At 40.9% G+C, this 25,509-nt stretch overlaps 1 protein-coding gene across 6 annotated transcripts in view; it reads left to right on the forward strand.

The window, feature by feature from the left end:
* Positions 1 to 379: 379 nt before the first annotated feature.
* The window catches only part of LOC121281988 (transcription factor Dp-1-like), a 75,725-nt gene continuing 50,595 nt past the window's right edge, over positions 380 to 25,509 (forward strand). For 2 of the 6 annotated variants that reach the window (XM_041195307.1, XM_041195305.1), the window contains exons 1-4: positions 472 to 490; positions 2,075 to 2,166; positions 3,658 to 3,749; positions 24,323 to 24,389. Coding sequence is in view for 5 of the 6 variants with exons in the window: in XM_041195305.1 (XP_041051239.1) it covers positions 24,372 to 24,389 (18 nt within the window). In the remaining variant the exon portion in view is untranslated. Of the gene's footprint in view, positions 491 to 1,204; positions 1,327 to 2,074; positions 2,167 to 3,657; positions 3,750 to 24,322; positions 24,390 to 25,509 lie in introns of those variants that run through there. The other 4 variants (XM_041195302.1, XM_041195304.1, XM_041195303.1 and 1 more) reach the window with 3 other exon arrangements.

Genomic DNA, 25,509 nt, shown 5'->3' on the forward strand with positions numbered 1-25,509 from the left:
GGCGGCAGCAGCAGCAGCAGCAAGTTAACTGCAAGCGCCTGGGGGAAAAAAAAAGCATCAACACACGGCGATCCGGACACTTCGGCTCCTTCCTTTTAACACCAGCACCGAAAAACGGACAAAAACAAAAAGCTGACCGCCCCCTCCTCACCCAGAGAATAATGACAATGTAATTCCAGTTTATCGAGGCTGAGGAGTTTTTATTTTAAATCCACTCCCCTGATGTGTCTTGCGCTGGACGAGAGGCGGTGGTTCGCTTCATTTCCCTCACTCACCCCCTTTCCCCCTACGACCTTCTTTATTTGTCGACGGTTGTTATATTTATTTTAAATTTATTTCCTTACCCCCCCCCCCCCCCCCCCCCCCCCCAGCACCCCCCCCCCCCTCCCCCCATTCCCTCATCACCATCACCACCACCACCACCACCCCCTGGGGAAAAAAATTGAGAAAGCGCCGCCCGTGGAGCCGACAGATCTATATTTATGAAAAGGTATCACCGCTTTACCTCGCTCTTTCTAACCAGAAAAAGAAATCGTGATCGGCTTAATTTGAGGCTTTAAACTCAGCTTTTCTTAAGTTTCTGATCTAGATTTTATCTCTCGGAGGGTGGGGGGTGGTCGTTGGTGTTCCTAGAAATGAGTTAAAATGACTGGAGTCTTTTTCTGTGCTTTTAATTTTCTTTCAGACACGAATTAAGTCTTGGGGGGGGGGGGGGGGGGGGTGGTTGGGTTGGTGGTGAGAGGAAGAATTATATGCCTTTTTTTTTATATATGTAAAAGAAACCCCCCCACCCCAACCCCAACCACCCCCAACCTTCGCCCCTTTGTAGGCTGTACTCATCCAGTGTTGGTGTGAATCCCATCTGCTGGTTTGCAGACTTGGATTAGGTTGTTTACAGTAAGGGAGCCCCTGGCTTCAAGGCCTATAGGCTATACAGAGAAGGTGGGGGTCGAGAGGGCCAGGGTTTGAGGAGCAGGATCTGGCCGGAGGGAGACCAAGTTGTTGGAGGAGGTAGGGGTTTGGGGTTGAGTGAATTGCAAATACAGCCGGTATTATTTTAATGCATGAATTTCGCTAGGCTTTAATTGGGGGAAAAAAATTGAAACGCCTCCAAATACAGCACCAGAGTAGGTATTCAAGGCAGCAGCACGAAAAGAGGAAAGACAAAAAAACAATTGCAGGCTAATTTTTCTGAAACTTTTCTTTTTCAATCGCCCGAACTTTTTTGTTGTAAATGTGCTGAGTTTTTATATCCCATCATATAATTTGAAGAAGCTACTCCTTTGGTGCCATGAATATATCGATGAAGGGGAAAACTCTCCAAAGGTTTGCTTCGAGCATGCTTGCAAAGTAAAAAGTGTAATTTTTAAAAGGTTTTATTTTCTGCTCATTAACAGCATTAACGTATGTGATGTGTGGAAAGCTTTACTACGAAAAAAAAACCCGGGCGATGATTAAATGTGACAGTATTTGTATTTCATATTCATGTATCTGGTGGGTAGGCCATGAGGCCTGGCGGGGCCTTATTGCTCAGTGAACTGCAGGAAACCAGTTGTGTTAACGTTTTGTCTCAAAATATTCTCATGCCTTTTTAGTATTTGACATTAGTTTGCAAAAGTAATAATGTTGATCAAAGGTTATGGTGTAGGATATAGACTAATGTGAACTGCAGATCATTTAATCAGGCTTTGCACAATTTACCTGGTTGCTTCTGGAGAGCTAGGCCCCAACAATCTGTTTCAGTAATTTCCAAATTAAGTTTTTGCTGGTATACATTACCAAGATTCTTCAGTTTCCATTGCTGAAAGCAATTCTGCTTAGCAATATTTTCAAATATTACTTTGAGCAAACATATACATCTTTATATTCTGCAGTTTTTAACTTTTTTAATGAAAAAGATTGATTGTATAGCTGAGGAGAATTGCAGTGTTTTTTGTAGGTAATGTGGCTTTATATTGTTTAATTTATGAGAAGTTGAATTGAATGAAGACAAATAACTGAGTTGTTTAATTTTGAAGCTTGTATATAAAAGAACTTTACTTCAATTTATTTAATTCCACTCTTTTCCATTTAGGTGCTGTTTAGGTGAAATCCTGCATGTTCTAGCATTGGCAACAGAAGTATCCAAAATTCAGCAATAAAAGAACCGTTAACATGGCCAAAGATGTAAGTCTTATATTTTGCCAGAAATTTGGCCTTATGAACTACTGAGAAACAATATTCTTTAACATAGCTAACATTTAGGTTTTATTTCAAAAATGTCCTTACCTTATTTGCAGTAGATTAATTTTATTCAATTGTGGGGTGTGGGCACTGCTGGCTAGGTCAGCATTTATTACCCATCCCTAATTGTCCTTGAAGGTAGTGATGAGCTGCCTTCTTGAACTGCTGCAGTCCATATGGTATGGGTACACCCATAGTGCTGTTAGGGAGGGAGTCCCAGGATTTTGACCCAGTGACAGCGAAGGAATGGCGATATATTTCCAAGTTAGGATGCTGTGGGGCTTGGAAGGGAACTTTCAGGTGGTGCTGGTCCCATGCATCTGCTGCCCTTGTCTTTCTAGATGGTAGCCATTGTGGGTTTGGAAGGTGTTGCATAAGGAGTCTTGGTGAATTCCTGCAGTGCATCTTGTAGATAGTACACATTGCTGCCACTGTGTGTCGGTGGTGGAGGGAGTGAATGTTTGTGGATGGGGTGCCAGTCAAGCAGGCTGCTTTGTCCTGGATGGTGTCGAACTTCTTGAATGAGAATAGAAAGCAACTTCCACTTGTATATATCTCATAGTGTAACTCCTTAGGACTTTGCTAACACATTTTGCATTGAATGAATTGCTTTTGAAGTGTAGTTATGTTTATGTCAGCAGATGTGACGGCCAAGATCCACAAACATCAAGTGAGATGGGTGGTTTGATCTTTTTTGCAGTGGTAGATGAGAGTGGAATATTAGCCAAGATAAAAGGAGAACTCCTTACTCATGGATCAATTGTTCTTCAGATACGTAATACCACTAGATCCACAGTTCTTCAGAGCACCATGGGATCTTTGTCTACCAGAACAGTTGGATGGGGCCTTAGTTTAATGTCTCATCTCAAAAAACAATGCAGTGTGCCCCTCAATACAATGTAAAAGATCTGTCTAGATAATGTAAATAATCTGGATTACATCAACAACTGTATGACTCCAGCTTAAATGCTTCGTCCTCACACTTTTGAAATTACAGTCCATTGTAAGTTTAGACCTCCCATTTTACTCCTTCCTCCTGTGATAGGAATCTTTTAAAATTCAATTTTGATGCAAGCTGGTCAATAATTGCTGCTATTCTCTTAAATCATGATGTAGCCTACAATGTGGCCCTTCACCACCTTTTTGCCATTTTAAGGAGTTGTGTAGACTGATACTGCATCACTGTGTCAAAAATCATAATTGCCTGATAATCTTTGTTAAATTATTGGCCACTAAATTCAGTGGTCAGTAGTTTAATGTATTCCGCTTCTAAAGAGAACACCTGTGTGATGATAAATACCTTCTCTATCTCCACAGGAGAAACTCCTCAACAGTTTATTAGCTAAAGGCTGTTTTGGACTTCAACTAATTCATTCAGTAAATTTATCATGTCAGCTAATTTTTTGTTCTCAAAAATTTTCTCTTTCACTTTAGAAGGCAACAGCCCTTTCTGGATTATTGCTCTACAGAAAGCTTTGTCCTTGCAGTGAATTACCAAAGTGGACATGTGCAAGTGAGCCTAGTTGGTCAGTATAAGAGACTGGGGTTGGAGAATGATGTGGAAATAACCAAATTTGTGCTTGAGCTGCCACATGTACTTCCAAGAAGTCGATGGATAGGAATGTGAAATGGCAACGATGTCGATTTACTTTTAAATTCCACATTTACCAATTGAAGATACCCAGTTCAAAACAAAGTAATCTTTAAAAAAAAAATGTGGTTTCTCCTTGTGTGAGGAATCAGTGACACTGCAGGTACCTGTTTCAGACTGCCATGCTTGCTCTAGGATCAGCAATCCCAAATGACACTTGAAGCTCTTGTGCTGCTTTCCACTTGGGGATAATATATGCTGGGATCTATGCCTAGTACTACATGTCATCTGCAAACCATGAAATTATACCTGGTGTGCCTAAGTCGAAGTCATCGATGCATATAAATAACAACGGTGGACCCAACGCCAACTTCTGGGGTACCCGCTGCAAATTTAGAGTAGAATCCATAAGAATCATACAGCACAGGAGGAGCACATTTGGCCCATTGTATTTGTGCTGACTATCCAATTAGTCCCATACCCTTGTTCTTTCCCATATCCATACAGATTTCTTCTTTTCAAGTACATATTCAATTTCCATTTCAAGCTTACTATTTGCGTCCCCACCTTTTCAGGCAAGTGCTTTCCAGATCGTTATAACACTGCATTAAAAAATTGATTTAAAATTATTAATATTTGAAGCCCCAGCTGATTTACATGTTAATGAGATTCTTGTCCCTCATACACTAATAGTTCTACTGTATCTTTATATGTTAATTATTAAATAAAATGGTGATTAACTTCGTTTATATGCTATATTAGACAACAACAATAAATTGTCTTTATATAGCACTTCTGTAACAAAATGTACTAAGGTACTTTACAGGAGTGTTATGAGGCAAAATTTGGAACTGAGCTGCGTTAGGCAATATTAGGGCAGATGGCTAAATGCTTGGTCAATGAGGCAGATTTTGAGAAGCATTTATAAAGGAGGATAGAGATGGGGAGTAGTTTAGGGAGGGAATTCCTGGGGGGGGCCTAAGCTACTGAAGACATAGCCACCACTGGCGGAGCAATTAAAATCTAGGGTGCTCAGAGGCCACAATTAGATGAATCTTGATATCTCTTAGGGTTGTGGGACTGGCGGACAATAGACTTGAGGGATGAGGCCTTGAAAAGAAGAAAAATTGAGGCATTGCCTGTTTGGGAGAGACAGTTTGTCAATGATCGCAAGGGCAATTGGTGTTTGAGACTTGGTGCAAGTAAGGACACGGGCAACAGAGTTTTGGATGACCCCAAGTGTACAGGATATGGGAGGCTAGCCAGAAATGTGTTGGAATGGTCAAGTGAAGAGATAAAAAAGACATAGATGAGGGTTTCTGCTGCAGATGAGTTGAGGTAGGGGCAATTGTTGGAATTAGGCTGCCTTGGAGATGGCATGGAAATGCAGCCAAAGTTCCTTTCAGGCTCAAATATGACGTCAATGGTAACCCTCCAGATATTGGGGGATTCAGCGATAGTAATAACATTGAATGTAATGGGGCGATGGTTAAATTCTCTCATTGGTAGATGGTCATTGCCTGGCACTTGTGTGACAAGAATGTTACTTGCCACTTGTCAGCCCAAGCCTGTGTAGTGTCCAGGTCTTGCTGCACTTGGACATGCCTGGTTGAACCGCAGACAGTTGTCAGGGAGAGGGTTGGAGTTGGTAATTTAGTTTTGGACCTTGTAGCATCCATGAAGAGAATGGCTTTGTCGTCTTAATATTTAACTGGGCGAATTTCTGTTCATTCAATACTGGTTGTTGGACGAGTGGGACAATATAGCAATTGTGGAGGAATTGAGAGGTGGTGGTTGAGGTGGAGCTGGGTGTCGTCAGCATAATTGTGAAAACGAACAATGTGTTTTCGAATGATATCACCAAAGGGAAAAATGTAGATAAGAAATGGGGGGGCCAAGGATGCATCCTTGGGCGGTACCAGAGGTAGCGCTCTGAGAGCAGGAAGAGAAGCCATTGTATGTGATTGTCTGGTAATTGTTGGAGGTTTTTTTCCCTCTCTCCAGAGTTAGGTTTTTGGTCGAGATTACCTTCCAGTGATAAAAGTATATACGTTTGGTAATAGCTTGAAGGTTATCAAATAGATTGAAGGTTATAATTTGATAACTGAGCAAGCCAATTGTACCTGAAGAACGTAAGTAATTGATTAGTAAATAAAACCATAATAATATTTTGATTATATCTGTTCAGTGGAGCAATACTCTCCACTGGAAGGACTAACACCAAGCACAAAGGAAGATGGTTGTGGTTGTTGGAGATCAATCATTTCAGTTCCAGGGCATCACTGCAGGAGTTCCTCAGGGTAATGTCCTAGGCCCAACCATCTTAAGTTGCATCATCAATGACTTGCCTTCCATCATAAGGTCAGAAGTGGGGATGTTTGCTGGTGATTGCACAATGTTTAGCACCTTTTGTGACTCCTCAGATATTGAAGCAGACCATGTCCAAATGCAGCAAGACCTGGACACTATCCAGGCTTGGGTTGACAAGTGGCAGGTAACATTCATGCCACACAAGTGCCAGGCAATGACCAACCCAAACAAGAGAGAATCTAACCATTGTCCTTTGACATTCAATGGCATTACGATTGCTGAATACCCCACTTTCAACACCCTGGAGGTTACCATTGAAACTGAACTGGACTAGCTATATAAATACTGTGGCTACAAGAGCAGCTCAGAAGCTAGGAATCCTGCAGCAAGTAACTCACCTCCTGACTCCACAAAGCCTACCCACCATTTGCAAGGAACAAGTCCAAGTGTGATGGAATACTCTTCACGTGCCTGAATTGGTACAGCTCCAACAACTCGAGAATTTCAACACCATCAAAACAGCCTGCTTGATTGACACCCCATCCACAGACATTCACTCCCTCCACCATCGATGCATAGTGGCAACAGTGTGTACCATCTGCAAGATGCACCACAGGAACTCAGACAGCACCTTCCGAACCCATGACTGCTACCCATCTAGAAAGGCATGGGAGGACCACCACCTGGAAGTTCCCCTCCAAGCCACACGCCTGACTTGGAATTATATAGCCGTTCCTTCATTGCCACTGGGTTAAAATCCTGGGACTCCCTCCCTTACAGCACTGTGGGTGTACCTACCCAAATGGACTGCAGCAGCTCGTCACCAATTTCTTAAGGGCAATTAGGGATGTGCCATAAATGCTGGCCTGCCAGTGATGCCCACATCTCATTAAATGAATTTTTTTTTTTAAAGTGCAGGAAATGTCGTCATTTGGAGGAATTTGAGTTCTGGAATTTGGAGCTGAGCAACAGTTGGTGTCATTGCAGTCCGTCCATGAGAATGTGTGTTTCTTGGATAGCGTGTTTCAGGGCGTGGTCACTCTATAGCTTAAGAGAATGCAGATAGAGAAGTCATGAGATCATAGAAAATAGGAGCAGAAGTTGGACATTTGGCCCATCAAGCCTGCACCACCATTTGATAAGATCATGGCTCATCTAATGTGGCCTTAAATCCACTTTCCTGTCAATCCCCCTTAATCTTTGACTCCCTTATCAATGACAAATATGTCTAACTTAACCTTGAATACATTCAATAGCCTAGCCTCCACTGCCTGAGGGGCAAGAATTCCAAACACTAATGATGCTCTGAGAGAAGAAATTCTTGCCTATCTCTGTCTTAAAAGGGAGACTCCCTAATTCTATATTCCCTCAAGGGAAAACATCTTCCCAGTATCTTATCTTGTCAACCACCCCTCAGAATCTCTTAGGTTTTAATAACATCTCATTCTTCTAAACTCCAGCGACTATCGGCTCAACCTGAGACAACCCCCCACCCCCTTTCTGATCCTCCTTTTTCCAATAATTTAAAGCTTTTAAAATATACTTTTCTTTTCCCACCTATTTTTAAATTTATTTCGATCTATCGTTTTATCCACCTTTTAGCCCGTTTCGATCCCTTTCCCCCCACCCCATCCCCACTAGGGCCATCTGCTATTTGCTTGTCCTGCTTTTTATCCTTAATGTCACCATTAGCACATTCCTAAATTTCTCACCCTCAAAATGAATAAGAAATTCTATAATGTTATAATCACTCTTACCTAGAAGATCCTTTACTATGAATCATTAATTAATCCTGCCTCATTGCATTTTACCAGGTCTAAAATAGCCTGTTTCCTGGTTGATTCCAGAATGTATTCTGTCCTGAATGCGCTCTATAAAGTCATCCTCCAGGCTACCTTGGCCAATTTGAATAGCCCAATCTATATGAAGATTAAAGTCACCTATGATTATTGCAGTGCCTTTCTTACAAGCCCCATTATTTCTTGATTGATACTGTCTTACAGGGTAGCTATTGTCAGGGGGCCTATTAACCACTCCCACCAATGATTTCTTTCCTTTGATATTTCTTATCCCCACCCAAACTGATTCTATGCTTTGATCCTCCAAACCAAGATAATTTCTCACCCTTTATTAACAGAGCCACCCCATCTCCTTTTCATTTTTCCTGTCCTTCCAAAATGTTAAATGCCCTTGTACAATTCAGCCCCAGCCGTGGTCACTTTGCAACCATGCCTCTGTAGTGGCTATCATATCATACCTATTTATTTCTGTTTGTGCCGTTAACTCATCCACCTCGTTCCAAATGCTGTGTCTTCAAAAAGTCTTCAATTGTCTTTTACCATTTTTCTACTGTGACCTTATTTGTGTCAGGAAGATATAATAATGTTACAGGAATTTATTGTAAAATGTGTGTGTGTGGCAGCTGGTCTGAAGGCTTTGATGTATTAGAAGATGAGCTAGGTTTGAGATTTTAAGTAGGTAAACATGGGGGAAGTTTAGAATATAAGGTGTAAAAGGACATTTGCATTTTTAAATAAACTAGACTAGATTGTTTTCAAATGAGGGGTGAAATGTGTCACCTAGCCAGGCGAAGTTCAGAAATCTGTTTATTTTTCCCAAAGATTACTGGTAAAATTAGTACTATGAGAGATTTTTATGATCAAGGAAGTAAAGCCCAAAGAACACAATGGGAATTTGTGTTCAAAGGGGAAAATATGTACAAAGGAGGTGAAGGCTGTGTGTATGGCTAGGCATTCTAAAGATCTAACAAGTGCGAAATGCCTTCAGACTGCTGAGAGCATCTTGCTCTCTACATAGTATTCAGTTCTGAATACTGATGAGAGAGAGGATTCCTCTGGAGAATGCAGCCAGACTTGAGACCATTGCACCCATGGGTGGCTTAGCTGTACAAGGAGGGAGGTTTGGAGGTTTTTGCACTCTGTTCAGTGCCTCAACTTAGAAGTCTCTCAGTGTATTCAGTGCCTTCCAAATAAACCTCCGCCATTCTGTTCAGTCACAAGCCAGGGACTTCATGAGTCGACGGGGATATTTGTTCTCTTAAGGAATGCTTTGAGGACATCCCTAAAGCATTTCTGCTGTCCTCCTGGGAGTTTCCTGCCACTATTGAATTCCAAGTAGACCAGTTGCTTTGGGAGTCTTGTGTCAGCAGTACAAATTACATGACCTTCCCAACAGAACTGGTTTTGAGTGACTGCTCTTCTATGCTGAGCATGTTGGCTTGGGAGAGGATGTTGCTGTTGGACTGCCTTTCTTGCTGCCAAATATGGAGGATCTTGCGAAGGCACTGCTGATGATACTTCTCTAATGCTTTGTGATGCCTGTTGTAAGCTGTCCAAGTCTGAAGCATATAGTAGTGCAGGGATCACTGCTGCCTGGTAAACCATGATCTTACTCTTAGGTTTGAGATCTGGCTCTCAAAGGCTGAACTGGCACATTGGAGGTGATGATGGATTTTGGCATCTATGTCTGTCTTCATTAGGCTCCCAGGATATGGAAAATGGTCCATGCTTTTCAGGGCTGTGCCATATTGCTTAATATGCACGTAAATGGAAGGAATATAGTGAATAAGGCAGATGAGCGTAGGGCACAGATTGACAAGTGTAAGTATGATTCTTTAGCTATTACTGGAACATGGCTTAGAAAGGGACAAGAATGGCAGCTTAATGTTCCTGGTTACAGGTTTTCAAATCAGATAGAGAGGATGATAAAAGGAGATGGGTTAGCAATATTGAAACAATTCCTTCACTGTCGCTTAGTCAAAATCCTGGAACTCCCTCCTTAACAGCACTGTGGGTGTTCCTATAACACGTGGACTTCAGTTCAAGAAGGCAGCACACCACCACCTTTTCAAGTCAAATTGGGGATGGGCAATAAATGCAGGCCTAGCCAGCAGCACCCACACCCCATGAATTAATATATTTTTTTAAAAAATCAGTCTGAAGAAGGGATGTTATATTAAAGGGATCATTAAATGAGGTTATATATTTGAACTAAGGAACAAAAAAGGTAGTCATACAGCTAGTAGTGTACTATAGACCCCTAAACAGTCAGACTGCAAACTTATAGACATGTTTCTGACAAATGCCAAAACAATAAGGCTATAATGGTGGGTGATATCAATTACCCTAATATTATCTGGGATACAGTCAGTGTAAAAGGTACAGAGGGCACAGAATTCTTAAATTGCATTCAGGATAACTTTCTCAGCCAGTGTGGCAAGTTCAACAAGAGCAGGGAATTGTAATTCTGGACTTAGTTTTAGGGAATGAAGCTGGGTAGGTGGAAGGATTATCGGTCGGAGACCATTTTTGTGGTAGTGATCATAATTCAGTTAGAATTAGCGTAGTTATGGAAAAGGACAAAGATAAAATAGGAGACAAGATTCAAAATTGGGGAAAGGCCAATTTTAAAGAGTTATATGGACTCAAAACGTTAACTCTGCTCCTCTCTCCACAGATGCTGCCAGACCTGTTGAGTTTTTCCAGTATTTTTTTGTTTTTATGTGAATTTTATTAGGCTGGGAAGAGGTTTAGCAAAAGTGGATGGGAAACGTTTACTTGAAGGTAAATCGGTGTCGGAACAAAGGGAAACATTCACGAGATTCAAGAGGTTTAGGGTAAACATGTTCCCAAAAAGAAAAAGTGTGGAACAGTCTAATCTAGAGATCCTGAATGACAAGGTGCATAAAGGTTAAGACCAGGCAAAAAAGGGAAGCTTTGAGAGTTTAACACAGCAAAAAGCCTAGAAGAGTAAAAATGAAATTAGGAAAGCTAAGTGCATGAAAAAATACTACCAAGTAAAAGTAAAGAAAATTCAAAGATGTTTTATAAGTGCATAAAAAGCAAAAGGATAACAAAGGAAACAATAGGACCTTTTGGGCACCCATAAGGTAACCTGTGTGTGGAGATGGCGGATATGGGTATGGTTCTTTGCTGCTGTCTCCAAAAAGATGGGGCCAATGATGGTGTTGTAGTTAAGGAGGAAGTGTGTGAAATAGTGGATGGGATAAACATTGTAACAGATGAGTATTAAAGAACCTGGCAGTTTTGAAAATAGATAAATTGCTAAGTATGGATGAAATGTATCCCAGGTTAAAAGAAGCAAGGGAGGAAATTGCTGAAACTCTGACCATGAAATTTCAATCTTCCTGGCTACATGAGTGATGCCAGATGATTGGAGGATTGTCAATGTGGTACTGTTTTTCAAAAAGGGAGGAAGGGGCAAACTGAGTAATTATAGACCAGCTAGCTTAACTTAGGCTTTGTAAAATTTACTAGAATAAGTTCTGAGGGATGTTAGAAATCTTCATTTAGGCATAAATTAATCAAGTAAAATCAGCATGGATTTGGTAAGGAAAGGTTAATGTTTAATTATTAAGTGAACCAAAGGGTAGGTTAATGGTTTTATGGGGTCTAAGATATCAAAGGTGGAGGTGAGATTGAGCATATCAACAGCTGCAAAGATGTTGTGGTAAACGGAGAACCAAAAGCTAGACAGTTGGGATTTTGAAAGTGATATTCTCCAGTTTGCCTGTGACAAGTGAGCTGCCACTTCCTGATGGGTTGGTAGTTATACATTGTTTTTGAATGTTAATTGGAGTTTTTACATAAAATGACTGACTACACATGTTCATTTTATGCATATACTTTGATTAAGATTGAGACCCTGGCTGATTTGCCTGTGACAATTGAGCTACTTGTCCCTGATGTGCTGTTGGTCTTTATAGCAGTATTTTACGCATTGATTCCTTGTTTATATAAAATAATTGTTCAGTCTCAGTGTATATGTTATTTTATTGATATTAAAGTCCTTTGCTGATTTACTAGCGGTCCTTTCTGATGAAACCCATTGGTACAATTACAGGCAGCACGTAACTTGGACATGTCCTTCCAGTCTGAAAAATAATTGCTCGCAGCTGTTCCCTGTTTTCTGTTCCTTAGCCAATTAATTTGATTTTGCTAACAAGCTTATTAATATAGCACTTTTTCAAAAGCCTTTTGAAAGTCCATATACACAATATCAACTGCACCATCCTCATCAATGCTCCATAACTTAATCAAAGAACTCATTCAAGTTAGTCAAACGCTATTTTATATTTTTTTAACCTGACCATCAACTATGGCCTTGGCCAATAATGCTAGATTGATGAAGTATGACTGTGTCACATTTAACTCCAACCACATGCAGTGGGAGGGTGGGGGCAAGGTTTCATTAACAATAAAGTATTAATAACACAAGCTGTCTTATGACTGTTGAACCTTTGCTGCTTTGTATTCCTCTTCATTCATTTTCTTTCACCTCCCATGTAGCTTTTTACAAATGACTGTTACAGAATGTAGTGACTTAAGGCAAGGTGTCCAAGCTGTGTCCCTCAGCATTAGCAATCCAGCCTTTGAAGGCCAGGCAACTCAGTACTACTTGTGATCATTTCATACATATTGATTTGTCTTCCTTGAACTTTCTGGATCTGAAAATTTGGAAGAACTTTGTTTTAGCATTACTGTCTAGCATTTAGCATTCAGGGATGGGAACCTGAGAGGTTACTTCAACTTGTAAGGAGTTCTGTCGAAGGGTCATGAGGACTCGAAATGTCAACTCTTTTCTTCTCCGCCGATGCTGCCAGACCTGCTGAGTTTTTCCAGGTAATTCTGTTTTTGTTTTTGTTTTGGATTTCCAGCATCCGCAGTTTTTTTGTTTTTATCTTTGTAAGGAAGTAAAGCTGGAAGTAGAAAAGTGGCAAGTGAAATTAGAAGGCAGGCAAAACAAAGGCAAGCATCAACTAAACCTAGAAAGAGGAATAATGTCAAAAAGACTAAGTTAAGGGCACTCTACCTGAATGCATGTGCATTTGCAACAAGATAGATGATTTAAAGGCACAAATAGAGGTAATTGGGTATGATCTAATTGCCATTACGGAAATTGGTTGCAGGGTGACCAAGACAGGGAACTGAATATTCAAGGATATTTGACATTTAGGAAGGACAGGCAAAAAGGAAAAGGAGGTGGTGTGGCACTGATCAGGGGTGGGATCAGTATATTAGTAAGGGAGGATCTCTGATCAGAAGAACAAAATGTGGAATCTGTTAGGGTGGGGGCTAAGAAACAGCAAGGGGTAGCAAACATTGGCAGGAGTTGTTTATAGGCCACCAAGCAGTAGTAGTGTGGGGCATGGTATTATCAGATCAGCGGAGCATGTAACATGGGTAATAAAATAATCATGGGTGGGTGACTTCAATCTGCAAATAGAATGGGTAAACCAAATGAGTACAAACGCTGTGAAAGATGAGTTTCTGGAGTGTATTAGGGATAGTTTTCTAGAGCAGTATGTTGAGGAACCGACTAGAGAACAGGCTATTTTAGATCTAGCATTATGTAACGAAAAAGGGCTGATGATTAATCTTTTTGTAAAAGAACCTATAGGGATGAGTTCAACCTGAAACCAGCATGTTAAATTTGAACAAAGGAAATTATGAAAGTATGAGACACAAATTGGCTGAGGTGGTTGGGAAAATAGACCAAGAGATATAACCGTACATACGCAATGGGCAATCTCTAAAGAATGATTGCATTGTTTGCAGCAATTACACATCCCTTTAAGGCACAAAAACCCAAAAATGAAAAGTCAGTCAACCGTGGCTAAAAAGGAAGTTGAGGATTGTATAAGATTAAAAGAAAAGGCCTATAAAGTTGCCAGAAATAGTAATAAACCTGAGAATTGGGAGGACTTTAAATTACAGCAAAGGAAAACCAAGAAACTGAAAATAAAGGAGAATAGAATATGAATGTAAACTAGCCAAAAAAAAGGACTGTAAAAGCTTATAGATACTTGGCTAAGTCAGAAGTGGGGATGTTCACTGAATGTTCAGCATCATTCAAGACTCTTCAGACACTGAAGCAGTCCATGTCCAAATTCAACAAGACTTGGACAATATCCAGGCTTGGGCTGACAAGTGCAGGTAACATTCACGCCACACAAGTGCCAGGCAATGACCATCTCCAACAAGAGAAAATCTTGACATTCAATGGCATTACTAACGATGAATCACAATTATCAACATCCTAGAGGTTACCATTTTCCAGAAACTGAACTGAACTAGCCATATAAATATTGTGACTACAAGAGCAGGTCAGAGGCTAGGAATACTGCAGCGAGAACTCACTTCCTGACTCCCCAAGGCCTGTCCACCGTCTACAAGGCACAAGTCAGGAGTGTGATGGAATACTCTCCAATTGTCTGGATGAGCGCAGCTCCAACAGCACAAGAAGCATGACACCATCCAGGACCAAGCAGTCCACTTGATTGGCACCCCATCCACAAACTCACTCCACCACCAATGTACATGGCAGCAATGTGCTCTATCTACAAGATCTACTGCAGGAATTCACCAAACCTCGTTAGACAGCCCCTTCCAAAGCCATGACCATCCAGAAGGACAAGGGCAGCAGACAGATGGGAACACTACAGGTGGGGAGAAGAAAAAAGAAAGCAATAATGATAAGCGATTCATTGGTCAGGGGAGCAGACAGGCGTTTCTATGGCTGCAGATGTGACTCCAGGATGGTATGTTGCCTCCTTGGCGCCAAGGTCAAGAATGTCACAGAGTGGCAGCAGGACATTCTTTTGGGGAAACGTTAAACAGGTTGTGGTCCACGTTGGTACCAATGACTTGGGCAGGAAGGGGCATATGTTCCTGCAGTCAGAATTTAGGGAGCTAGGTAGAAAATTAGCAAGCAAGACCTCAAATGTAGTAATCTCCGGATTACTCCCAGTGCCACTTGTCAGTGAGTACAGAAATAGGAAGATAAGGCATATGAATGAGTGACTGGAAAGTTGGTGCAGGAGGGAGGGCTTTATATTCCTGGGAAACTGGGACTGGCTTTAAGGAAGATGGCACCTGTACAAACCGGACGGGTTGCACTTGAACAAAACTGGGACTGAGTTCTTTGTAGTGTGTTTTGCTAGTGCTGTTGGGAGTGCTTGAAATTAACCTGGGAGGGATGTGGGAACCAAGAGAAAATGTTAGAGAGGAATACCAGGGTAAGCAAAATACTGGGGGGGACAGATAGCACTAGTACAGAGAATAGTATGTTAATAGGTGAAGTCGGGGTGAGGGAGAAAGTAACAAAACCTAAACCAAGGTTACTATGCATATATGTGAATGCACGGAGCATAGCAAATAAGACTGAGGAGTGACAGGCGCACATTGCCATGTGGAAATATGATGTTGTGGCAAAAACAAATACCTGCCTCAAGGAAGAGCAGAACTGAGCGTTAAGTATTCCTGGGCACAAAGTGGTCAGAAAAACTAGGAAAGGAAGGAAGGAAGGGGGATGTGGCAGTATTGGTTAAGGAGAGCATTGCAGTGCTGGAGAAAGAGGATGTCCCAGAGGATTCAAGGACAGAATAAATTTGGCTTGAGTTAAGGAACAAAAAGGGTGCAATTACATTGCTCTGTTTAGTCTTTAAGCCACCAAACTAGTGCAAAGGATGTAGAAGAACAAACCTGCAGGGAAATTGCAGGGATGCAAGTGTTATAGAGTAGTTATAATGGGTGACTTTAATTACCCAAATGTAGACTGGGACACTGGTAGTGTAAAGGGTGGAGAGGGGCAAAAGTTCCTAGATTGTGTTCAGGAAAATTTTTCTACAGCAGTATGTGACCAATCCGACGAGAAAAGATGCACTGTTGGGCCTAGTTCTTGGAAATGACACAGGCCAAGTAGATCAAATGTCAGTGGGGGAACATTTAAGAGATAGTGATCATTGTATTGTACATTTTAGGATAATGATAGGCAATCCAGAGTAAGACTAATTAACTGGACAAGAGCTGACTTCACTGGGCCAAGAACAAAGCTGGGCCAGATTGACTGGGATGAAAGATTGGCAGGGAAAACTGTAGCTCAACAATAGGCTATCTTCAAAAAGAATTGGTCCAGGCATAGTCAAGGTATATTCCATCTGAAGGGAAAGGTAGGGCAAACAAATCCAGAGCTCCCTGGATGAAAAAGGAGATACAAGTTAAGATTTTAAAAAAGCGTGCTTATGACAAGTGTCAGGTAGAAAATGCAACTGAGAACCAAGAGGAGTACAGAAGGTTCAGAGAGGAGGTGAAAAAGCATATTAGAGAAGCGAAGAGGGATTATGAGAAAAGATTGGCAGCAACATAAAGGGGAAACCCAAAGTCTTCTATAGACATATAAATAGCAAAAGGATGGTAAAAGGAGGAGTAGGACCGATTAGGGACTTGAAAGGGAATCTACACATGGATGAAGGGGCCATGGCTGAGATGTTGAATGAATACTTTGCATCTGTCTTTACCAAAGAGGTAGATGCTACCCAGGCCATGGTGACACATGAGGAAACTCTATCACTAAAAGGGTTCAAAATTGATGAGGAGGAAGTGATGAATAGACTGTTGGTACTTAAAGTTGACAAGGCACCAGGACTAGACGAGATGCATCCAAGGGTATTGAAGGAAGTGAGTAGAAATTGCTGGGGCACTAGGCATTTTTCATTCTTCCCTAGACTCAAGGGAGGAGCCAGAGTTCTGTGGAGAGTTGCAAATATTATGCCCTTGTCCAAGAATGGTTGTAAGGATAAGTCCAGCAATTACAGACCAGTCGGTTTAACTTCACTGGTGGGCAAGATTCTAGAAACAATTATTCGGGATAGAATTAGTAATGACATGGAAAGTATGGGTTGATAAGGAAGAGCCAGCATGGATTTCTAAAGGGGAAATTGTGTTTAACTAACTTGCTGGAGTTTTTTGAAGAGCTAACAGAAAAGGTCAATGAGGGTAATGCTGTTGATGTGGTGTTGATGGACTTTCAAAAGATATTTGATACAGTGCCACACGACCAGCTTGTGAAAAAAGTTATTGCTCATGGAATAAAAGGGACATTAGCAACATGGATACAAAGTTGGCTGAAAGATAGGAAGCAGAGAGTAATCATCAATGGATATTTTTCAGGCTGGAGGAAGTAGAAGTGTAGTGGAGTTCCCCAGGGGTTAGCACTGGGACCCTTGCCTTTCCTGATATATTTTAATGATCTAGATCTTGGTGTGCAGGGGACAATTTCAAAGTTTGTGGATGATACTAAGCTTGGGAATGTCGTAAATTGTGAGGAGGACAGTGTAGAACTTCAAAAGGACATAGATAAGTCAGTGGAGTGGGCAGATAGGTGGAAGATTAAGTTCAATGCAGAGAAGTGGTGAGGTGATGCATTTTAGTAGGAAGAACATGGACAGACAATATAAAATAAGAGGTGAAATTTTGAAGGGGTGTGGGAGCAGAAAGACCTGGGTGTATATGTGCATAGATTATTTAAAGGTGGCAGGACATGTGGAGTGAGCAGTTAATAAAGCATATAGTACAATGGGCTTTATTAGTAGGGGCATAGAGTATGAGAGCAAGGAGGTTATGTTGAATTTATATAAGAAACTCATTAGATCTCAGCTGGATTATTGTGTATAGTTCTGGGCGGCACATTATAGGAATGATATGAACACATTGGAGAGAGTGCAGAAGAGGTTTACAAGAATGGTTCCAGGGATGAGAAATTTCAGTTACGAAAATAGATTGGAGAGGTTGGGACTGTTCTCCTGGAGAGATGGCTGAGGAGATTTGATAGAGATGTTCAAAATCATGAGGGGGCTGGGCAGAGTAGATAGGGAGAAGCTGTTCCAGCTCGTAAAAAGAATGAGAGGACACAGATTTAAAGTGATTTGCTAAAGAAACAAATGTGATGAGAGAAAAAACTTTTTCTCACAGCCAGTGGTTCAGTCTGGAATGCACTGCCTGGAAATGTGGTGGAGGCAGGTTCAATTGAGGAATTCAAGAAGGTATTAGATGATTATTTGAATAGAAACAATGTTCAGGGTTACGGGGAAAAGGCAGGGTAATGGCACTCGGTCATAATGCTCATTTGGAGAGCCAATGCCAATACGATGGACCGAATGGCCTCCTTCTGTGCTGTTAAAATTCTGTGATTCTGTGACAAATTGGGTTAGCTACAGGTGGGGTCAAGAGAATTTATAATTGGGAATAGAGAAATGACAGAGAAGCTAAATGATTACTTTGTGTTTGTCTTCGCTGAGGAAGATAAAGAAATCTCCCAGAATTAGAGATCCAAGGGACTAAGGAGAATGAGGAATTGAAGGAAATTAGTATTAGTAAGAAGATTGTATTGGAGAAGTTAATGGGTTGATAAGTCCCTGAAACCTGATTACCTACATCTGAGTGTTGAAAGAAGTAGCTATGCAGATAGTGGATGCATTGGTGATCATCTTCCAAAATACTGTAGATTCTGGAATGGTTCCTGCAGATTGAAGGGTCACAAATATCACTCCACTATTTAAGAAGGGAGGGAGAGAGAAAACCGGGAACTACACACCTGTTAGCCTTCCATCAGTAGTAGAGAAAACGCTAGAATTGAAACAAAAAATAGGAGCTGGAGTAGGTCATTCAGTCCTTCGAGCCTGCTCCGCCATTCATTATGATCATGGCTGATCTTCGATCTCAATGGCATAATCGCGCTGTCTCACCATACCCTGCGATTCCCTGTTTTCTCCCTCCTTTTTTAAATAGTGGGGTTACATTTGCCATTCTCCTATCTGTCGGGACTGTTCCAGAATCTACAGATTTTTGGAAGATGGCAACCAATGCATCCACTATTTCTGTGGCCACTCCCTTTAGCACCCTGGAATGTAGATTATCAGGGACTAGGGATTTATTGGCTTCTAGCTCCATTCATTTCTCTGGCACTTTTTTTACTTATACTAATTTCCTATAATTCCTGCTCACTAGACCCTTGGTTCCCTCATTTCTGGGAAGTTATGTGTCTTCCATGAAGACAGAACTAAAGTATTTGTTTACAAAAACAGAAACAGAAATACCTGGAAAAACTCAGCAGGTCTGGCAGCATCAGCAGAGAAGGGTACAGTTGACGTTTTGAGTCCTCATGACCCTTCAACAGAACAGTTCTGTTGAAGGGTCATGAAGACTTGAAACGTCAACTGTACTCTTCTCCGCTGATGATGCCACACCTGCTGAGTTTTTCCAGGTATTTCTGTTTCTGTTTTTGTTTTGGATTTCCAGCATCCACAGTTTTTTGTTTTTATAAAGTAGTTGTTTAATTGCTCTGCCATTTCCTTGTTCTCTGTTATAAATTCTCCTGTTTCAAACTGTAGGGGACCTACATTTATCTTCGCTAATCTTTTTCTTTTTAACATACTTATAGAAGGTTTTACAGTCTGCTTTTACGCTCCTTGCAAGTTTACCCTCATACTCTGTTTTTCCCCTCTTAATCAATTTCTTGGTCCTCCTTTGCAGAATTCTAAACTGCTCCCAATCCTTAGGGTTGCTACTTTTTCTAGTAACTTTATATGGCTCCTCTTTGGAACTAATACTGTCCTTAATTTCTTTTCTTAGCCATGGTTGGGCTGCTTTTTGCATTGCGTTTTTGTACCAGAAAGGAATGTATAACTGTTGCAATACGTGCATCCATTCCTTAAATATTTGCCATTGTCTATCCACTGTATTGCTATTTAATGAAGTTCCCCCTAACTATCCTAGCCAACTCACCCCTCATACCTTCATAGCTTCTTGTGTTTAGATTTAGGATCCTAGTTTTGGATTAGACTACTTCACTTTCCATCCTAATGAAGAGTTCAGTGATGTTTTGATCACTGTTCCCTAAAGAACCCTGCACAACAAGATTATTAATCAACCCCTTCTCATTGCACAATACCAAATCTAGGATAGCCTGCTCTCTAGTTAGCTCCTCGACATATGCATTCCAGGAATTCATCCGCCACAGTATTATTACTAATTTGGTTTGCCCAATCTATATGTAGATTAAAGTCACCCATGATTACTATAGCATCTTGTTACATGCATCTCTAATTTCCTGTTTAATGCCATCCCCTACTTCACCATTACTGTTTGGAGGCTTATAGACAACTCCCAATAATGTTTTCTGTCCCTTGTTGCGTCTTAACTCCAAGATTCTAGATCAAGATTTTCTGAACCAATATCCTTTCTTACTATTGCACTGATTTCATCCTTAACTACCTCGCCACCCCTCCAGCATCCATTCTTCACAAAAAATCCAGATTTATTAAATGAAGTTAAACACCAGCAATTTCCACAGTGGGCTTTGAATCCGTGTCACCAGAGAATTAGCCTGGGGTCTCTCTCTTAATAGTCCAGTGACGTTACCAATATGCCACCGCTTCCCTCCTCAATCTATGATAAATGGACACTTGGATAATAATGATCTGATTGGGCGTAGTCAACATGGATTTATAAATGGGAATTCATGTTTGATGAAACTGTTGGAGTTTTTTGAGGATGTTACTAACAGAATTGACAAAGGGGAGTTGGTGGAATTGGTGTTGTTGGATTTTCAGAAGGCTTTTGATAAAGTCCCCTACAGGAGGTTGGTTAGCAAAATTTGAGCACATGGGATTGGAGCTAATATACTGGCATGGATTATATATTGGTTAACAGGTAAAAAACAGTAGGAATAACTGGATCATTCTCATGTTGGCAGGCTGTGACTAATGGGGTACCACGGATCAGTATTCGGGTCCCAGCTGCACACAATATATGTGGGGACCAAATGTAATATTTCCAAGTTCATGGATGACACAAAGCTAGTTGGGAATAAGTGTTGTGAGGAAGATGCAAAGTGGCTTCAAGAGATTTGGACAGACCTAGTGAGTGGGCAAGAACATGGCAGGTGGAATATAATATGGAAAAATGAGAAGTTATCCACTTTGGTAGGAGGAGCAGATATGCACAGTATTTCTTAAATGGTGAGAGATTAGAAAGTGTGGGTGTACAAAAGGATCTGGGTGTCCTCACCAATAAGTCACTGAAGGCTAACATGCTGTTAGGAAGGCTAATGGTATGTTGGCTTTATCGTAAAAGGGTTTGACTCCAGGACTAGTGAAGTCTTGCTTCAATTGTATAGAACCATAGTTAGACCGCACCTGGAGTATTGTGTGCGGTTCTGATGCCCTCACCTCAGGAAGGATATTATTGACATAGAGGGAGTGCAACAAAGGTTCACCAGATTTGTTCCCAGGATGGCGAGACTGTCCTATGAAGAAAGATTGGGGAAACTGGGCCTGTACTTTCTGGAGTTTCAAAGAATGATAGGTGATCTCATTGAAACCTACAAAATACTTAAAGTGATAGGCAGGGTAGATGCAGGTAAGATGTGTTCCCTCTGGCTGGAGTCTAGAACCAGGGGACACAATTTCAAAATACGGAGGAAGACCTTAGGACCGAGATGAGGAGAAATCTTTTTACTCAGAGGGTTGGGAGTCTTTGGAATTGTCTACCCCAGAGTGCTGTGGAAGGTCAGTCATTAAATATGTTTAAAGTAGAGATTGGCATTTAGAAATCCATCAATGATGTAAAGCAATAAGGGGATAACGTGGGGAAAAAGGCATTGAAGTGGATGATCATGTTGAATGGTGGAGCAGGCTTGATGGGCTGAATGGCCTACTCCTGTTGGTGGTTAGTTTTAAAATCAGAACATCAACAATGGGTAGTATGTGCAGCCTGAGGGAAATGCACTTTAATGGGAACATGGGTCTAAAATGTATGCAGTCTGGAAGTTTCAGAATGCATGTCTGCATCTCCCAAAGACTATAGCCTAGCCTGATTTTAAGAGATTGACACACATTTTTCAGGTAAGGAAAAATACCTATCAGCTAATAGAACATCAAACTTACATGTATGCTGGCGAAACTCATCTCTACCTCACTGCCATCTCCCTTGCCCACTGCACTGTCTCTAAATTATCAGAACTGAACCAGACTGTTCACCACCTTGGAGCTACATTTGTCCCCAAGATGAGCTTCCAGTTGCAAATCTGCATCATTCCAAAGACTATCTATTTCCATCTCTATTATTGCCTCACTCTTTCTTGTGTTAGCTTATCTACTGTTGAAACCCTTATCTATACCTTTGTTTACATATAAACTTTACTACTCCAAGGCACCCATGACTGGCCTCCCGTCTTCCACCCTCTATAAACTTGGGCTCATCTAAAACTCTGCCTCTTTCCTAATTTGCACCACGTACTGTTCATGCCGATGGTTGCCAGTATACAGGGCTCCCAGACAGGCAATGCCTCGATTTTGAAAATTCTCATCCTTGTTTTTAAATTTGTTTATGGCCTTGCTGCTCATTGTTCCTCTAGCCTTCTCCATCCCTACAACACCCAAAAATCTGTGTGCTCCTGCATTTCTGGCCTCTTGCACATCCTCTGTTTTAATCACTGCACTGACCGTGCTCGCCACTTATTGGACTCGAGCTCATGAATTCCTTCCTTAAATCTTTCCACCTGTACTTTCTTTCCTTAAGGTGCTCCTTAAAACCTACCTCTGTGACCAAGCTTTTGGTCATCAGTCCTAATATAATTGAGCATTCAATGGCTCTGTTAAATTTTGATGATATTCTTGTTAACCTGTTAAGCGCCTTGGGACTTTTTAGCAATACTTTGTGTCAGCCGTTGCTCAGTTAGTAGCACTTTCACCTTAGCCACAAGATTCCGGGTTTAAGTTCCATCCAGGGCTTAAGCACAGAAAAAAATCAAGGCAGATACTCGAGTGCCATACTGAGGGAGTACTGCACTGTTGGAGGTGCTGTCTTTCAATTGTGGTGTTAATCCGGGGCCCCATCTGCCTGCTTTGGTGGATATAAAAGATCTCAAGTATTATTTTGAAGAAAAGAAGGAGTTTTCTCTGTTGCCCTGACTGATATTTATCCTTAATCAGCATCTCAAAAACAGATTATCTAGTCATTATCACAGTGCTGTTTGTAGGAGCTTGGTGTATATAAAATAGCTGCCATATTTCCTACATTACAAGGGTGATGTAGGAAAAAAGTACTTCAAAAAGTGCTTAATTTGCTGCAAACCGCTTTGAGATGTCTGGGGGTCATAAAAGTGCTATATAAATGCAAGGTTTTGTTTTCCAAAGTCACTAACTATGTTAATGCAAGTTGTTACTGCAGATTGATCTGGAAGTGCTGCTTTGAGGAGTGAATTTAATCATACAGGACAGTTTCATTGTGCAATATTAATAAGGATGTGAGTTTATCTGAATTGCCAGTTAACCATAAACGTTGTAAGGACAATGTAGGCATAAATGGGTGTTTTTTTTGGTTTGCAAAATGTAACAAGTGGTGTGCCACAGGGATCAGTGCTGGGGCCTCAGCTTTTTACAAATTATATAAATGACTTGGATAAAGGCACCAAAGTTATGGTTGCTAAACTTGCTGGTGAGATAGAAATAGGTAGGAGTGTAAGTGTGAAGAGGAGACAAGCAGGCTACAAAGGGATATAAATAGGTTAAATGAATGGACAAAGAACTGACAAATGGAGTATAATGTGGGAAAATGTGAAATTGCCCATTTTGGCAGGAAGAATAAAAAAGAAGCTTATCTAAATGGTGATCGATTGCAGAGCTCTTGAGATAGAGGGATCTAGGTGTCCTACTGTATAAATCGCAAAAGGCTAGTATGCAAGGGATAGCAAGTAATTAGGAAAGCTAACAATGTTATCGTTGTGAGGGAAATTGAATACAAGTAGGAGGTTGTGCATCAGAAATGCAGGACATAGTACTCTAGACGTGGTCTCACCTGTGTACAGTATTGGTCTTCTTATTTAAGGACGGATGTAAATACGTAAACGTCTACCTGGAGATTATTGTGTTAGTCTTTGCACCCAACCTTCAGGGACCCCATGCTTTATAAGAACATTTGTTTCTCAATATGATGATATATAATACACAGGGTGAGATTGTGGTGCAATTTTGTGACATGATTTGGGTTAGCATCAGCCATTCTCTGCAAATTGAATTCCTGATCATCGCTGTGTAACTAAGAAGTAGATGATGGCTACAGTTCTCATGGATTAGAGTTCCCTTGAATTGGATTCCTAATGGCTGTCTACAAAATAACTTTGCAGTAGTAGAAGCCTGGGAGCACATTGCTTGTTTCCCTGTCTATTTCCTTTGTTAGAAATTGACACCTAAAAAAATTAAGAGAAATGACAAAAATGGTGTTGAAATAAATTGTTCAAAGTTATCGTCATTGCACTGTTCATTAAACTATGCTCAAGTAAACTTACTATTTTATAATACTTGTGTTTTTTTCATAGATTGGAATAATAGAAAGTAATGGCGAGATAAAAGTTTTTACAGATCAGAATGTTAGTCCAGCAAAAAGTAAGTATCAGTGGGCATATTACTTTAATTTTCCATAATTTAATATTTAATGTATTCAACTTGTCAAAATAAAAACATGGGGGAAAGCATATTCCTTTCCCTTCTGTTAGAAGGGCGGAATGGAATGAGTTATGCGAACTTAATTTGGCTTTATAACAAATTGGTAGAAATGGCAAGGTTCATTAGCTGAGCACTGTCTGTTTAATTGATAGTAGGCTAGGAGTATAGAGAAACATATTCAGAAGAAAATAGAAAAATGGGGCTTTTTAGCACAATCTTCAAATTGATAACCAAAAGGTTACATGGTTACATTTTCTCCATTTCTCCTCATTAAGCAGATAATCTGCCCCAATTGTACTCCAAAACCAATCATTGGGAGATTCTTCTCATACAAATATCAAGCAGAGGACAATTTGGTTGTGATTAGGAACTCCATTTGAACAAAGCCATGCCCCATCAACTTCTGGTACAGCTTTTTAGTGCTGTAATGTATCATGCTGCCTGAATTATTTAATGCTGAACTGAATCTAGCAGAACTTGGCACTCTGATGGTGCAACAGAATAATTGCTGATGGCTAAACAATTAATTGAAAGGGTGTGCATCTTCACTCAGTTTTATATTTATATGTGTAGTGAGAGAGAGAGATGCATGTAGTTGTTCCTGATCTCTCCTGGGCCAAGTGGGTACAGGTCAGATGTCCAAAATCCGGCACCCTTAGGTCCGAGACTCTGCCAGATCTCAGATTTCCCCAGATTATTTTGGAACTAGGACCTGTGGGTCCTAGTGGGTCAGTCTGGGCATCAGACTGGCAAACTGCACGTGCCTGGTGTGTGTCCCCAGGGCAGCTTGACAAATACTCTTTTAATTTCAGGCCACTGTGACTCTAGGTGGGTGTTGGAAGATAGGAGTGACCTGGAAATAGGGATCAGTGATCAGGAAGGAGAAGGTAGCAATCAGAAATTGGGATGACATGTGGCCAACAGCAGCCCATGTTTTACATGCACTCCTTCACCTCCTGACATTTGACTCAGGCCCGCAAGTGTTTTTACCTTTTCTGGTAAAGGTTGGCAATGGTCCCTTTAAAGACTCTTGCTTAAGTTGTGTCATTCTTGGCAGCTG

The sequence above is a fragment of the Carcharodon carcharias genome, chromosome 9, assembly GCF_017639515.1.
Source record: "Carcharodon carcharias isolate sCarCar2 chromosome 9, sCarCar2.pri, whole genome shotgun sequence".
NCBI lineage: Eukaryota > Metazoa > Chordata > Chondrichthyes > Lamniformes > Lamnidae > Carcharodon > Carcharodon carcharias.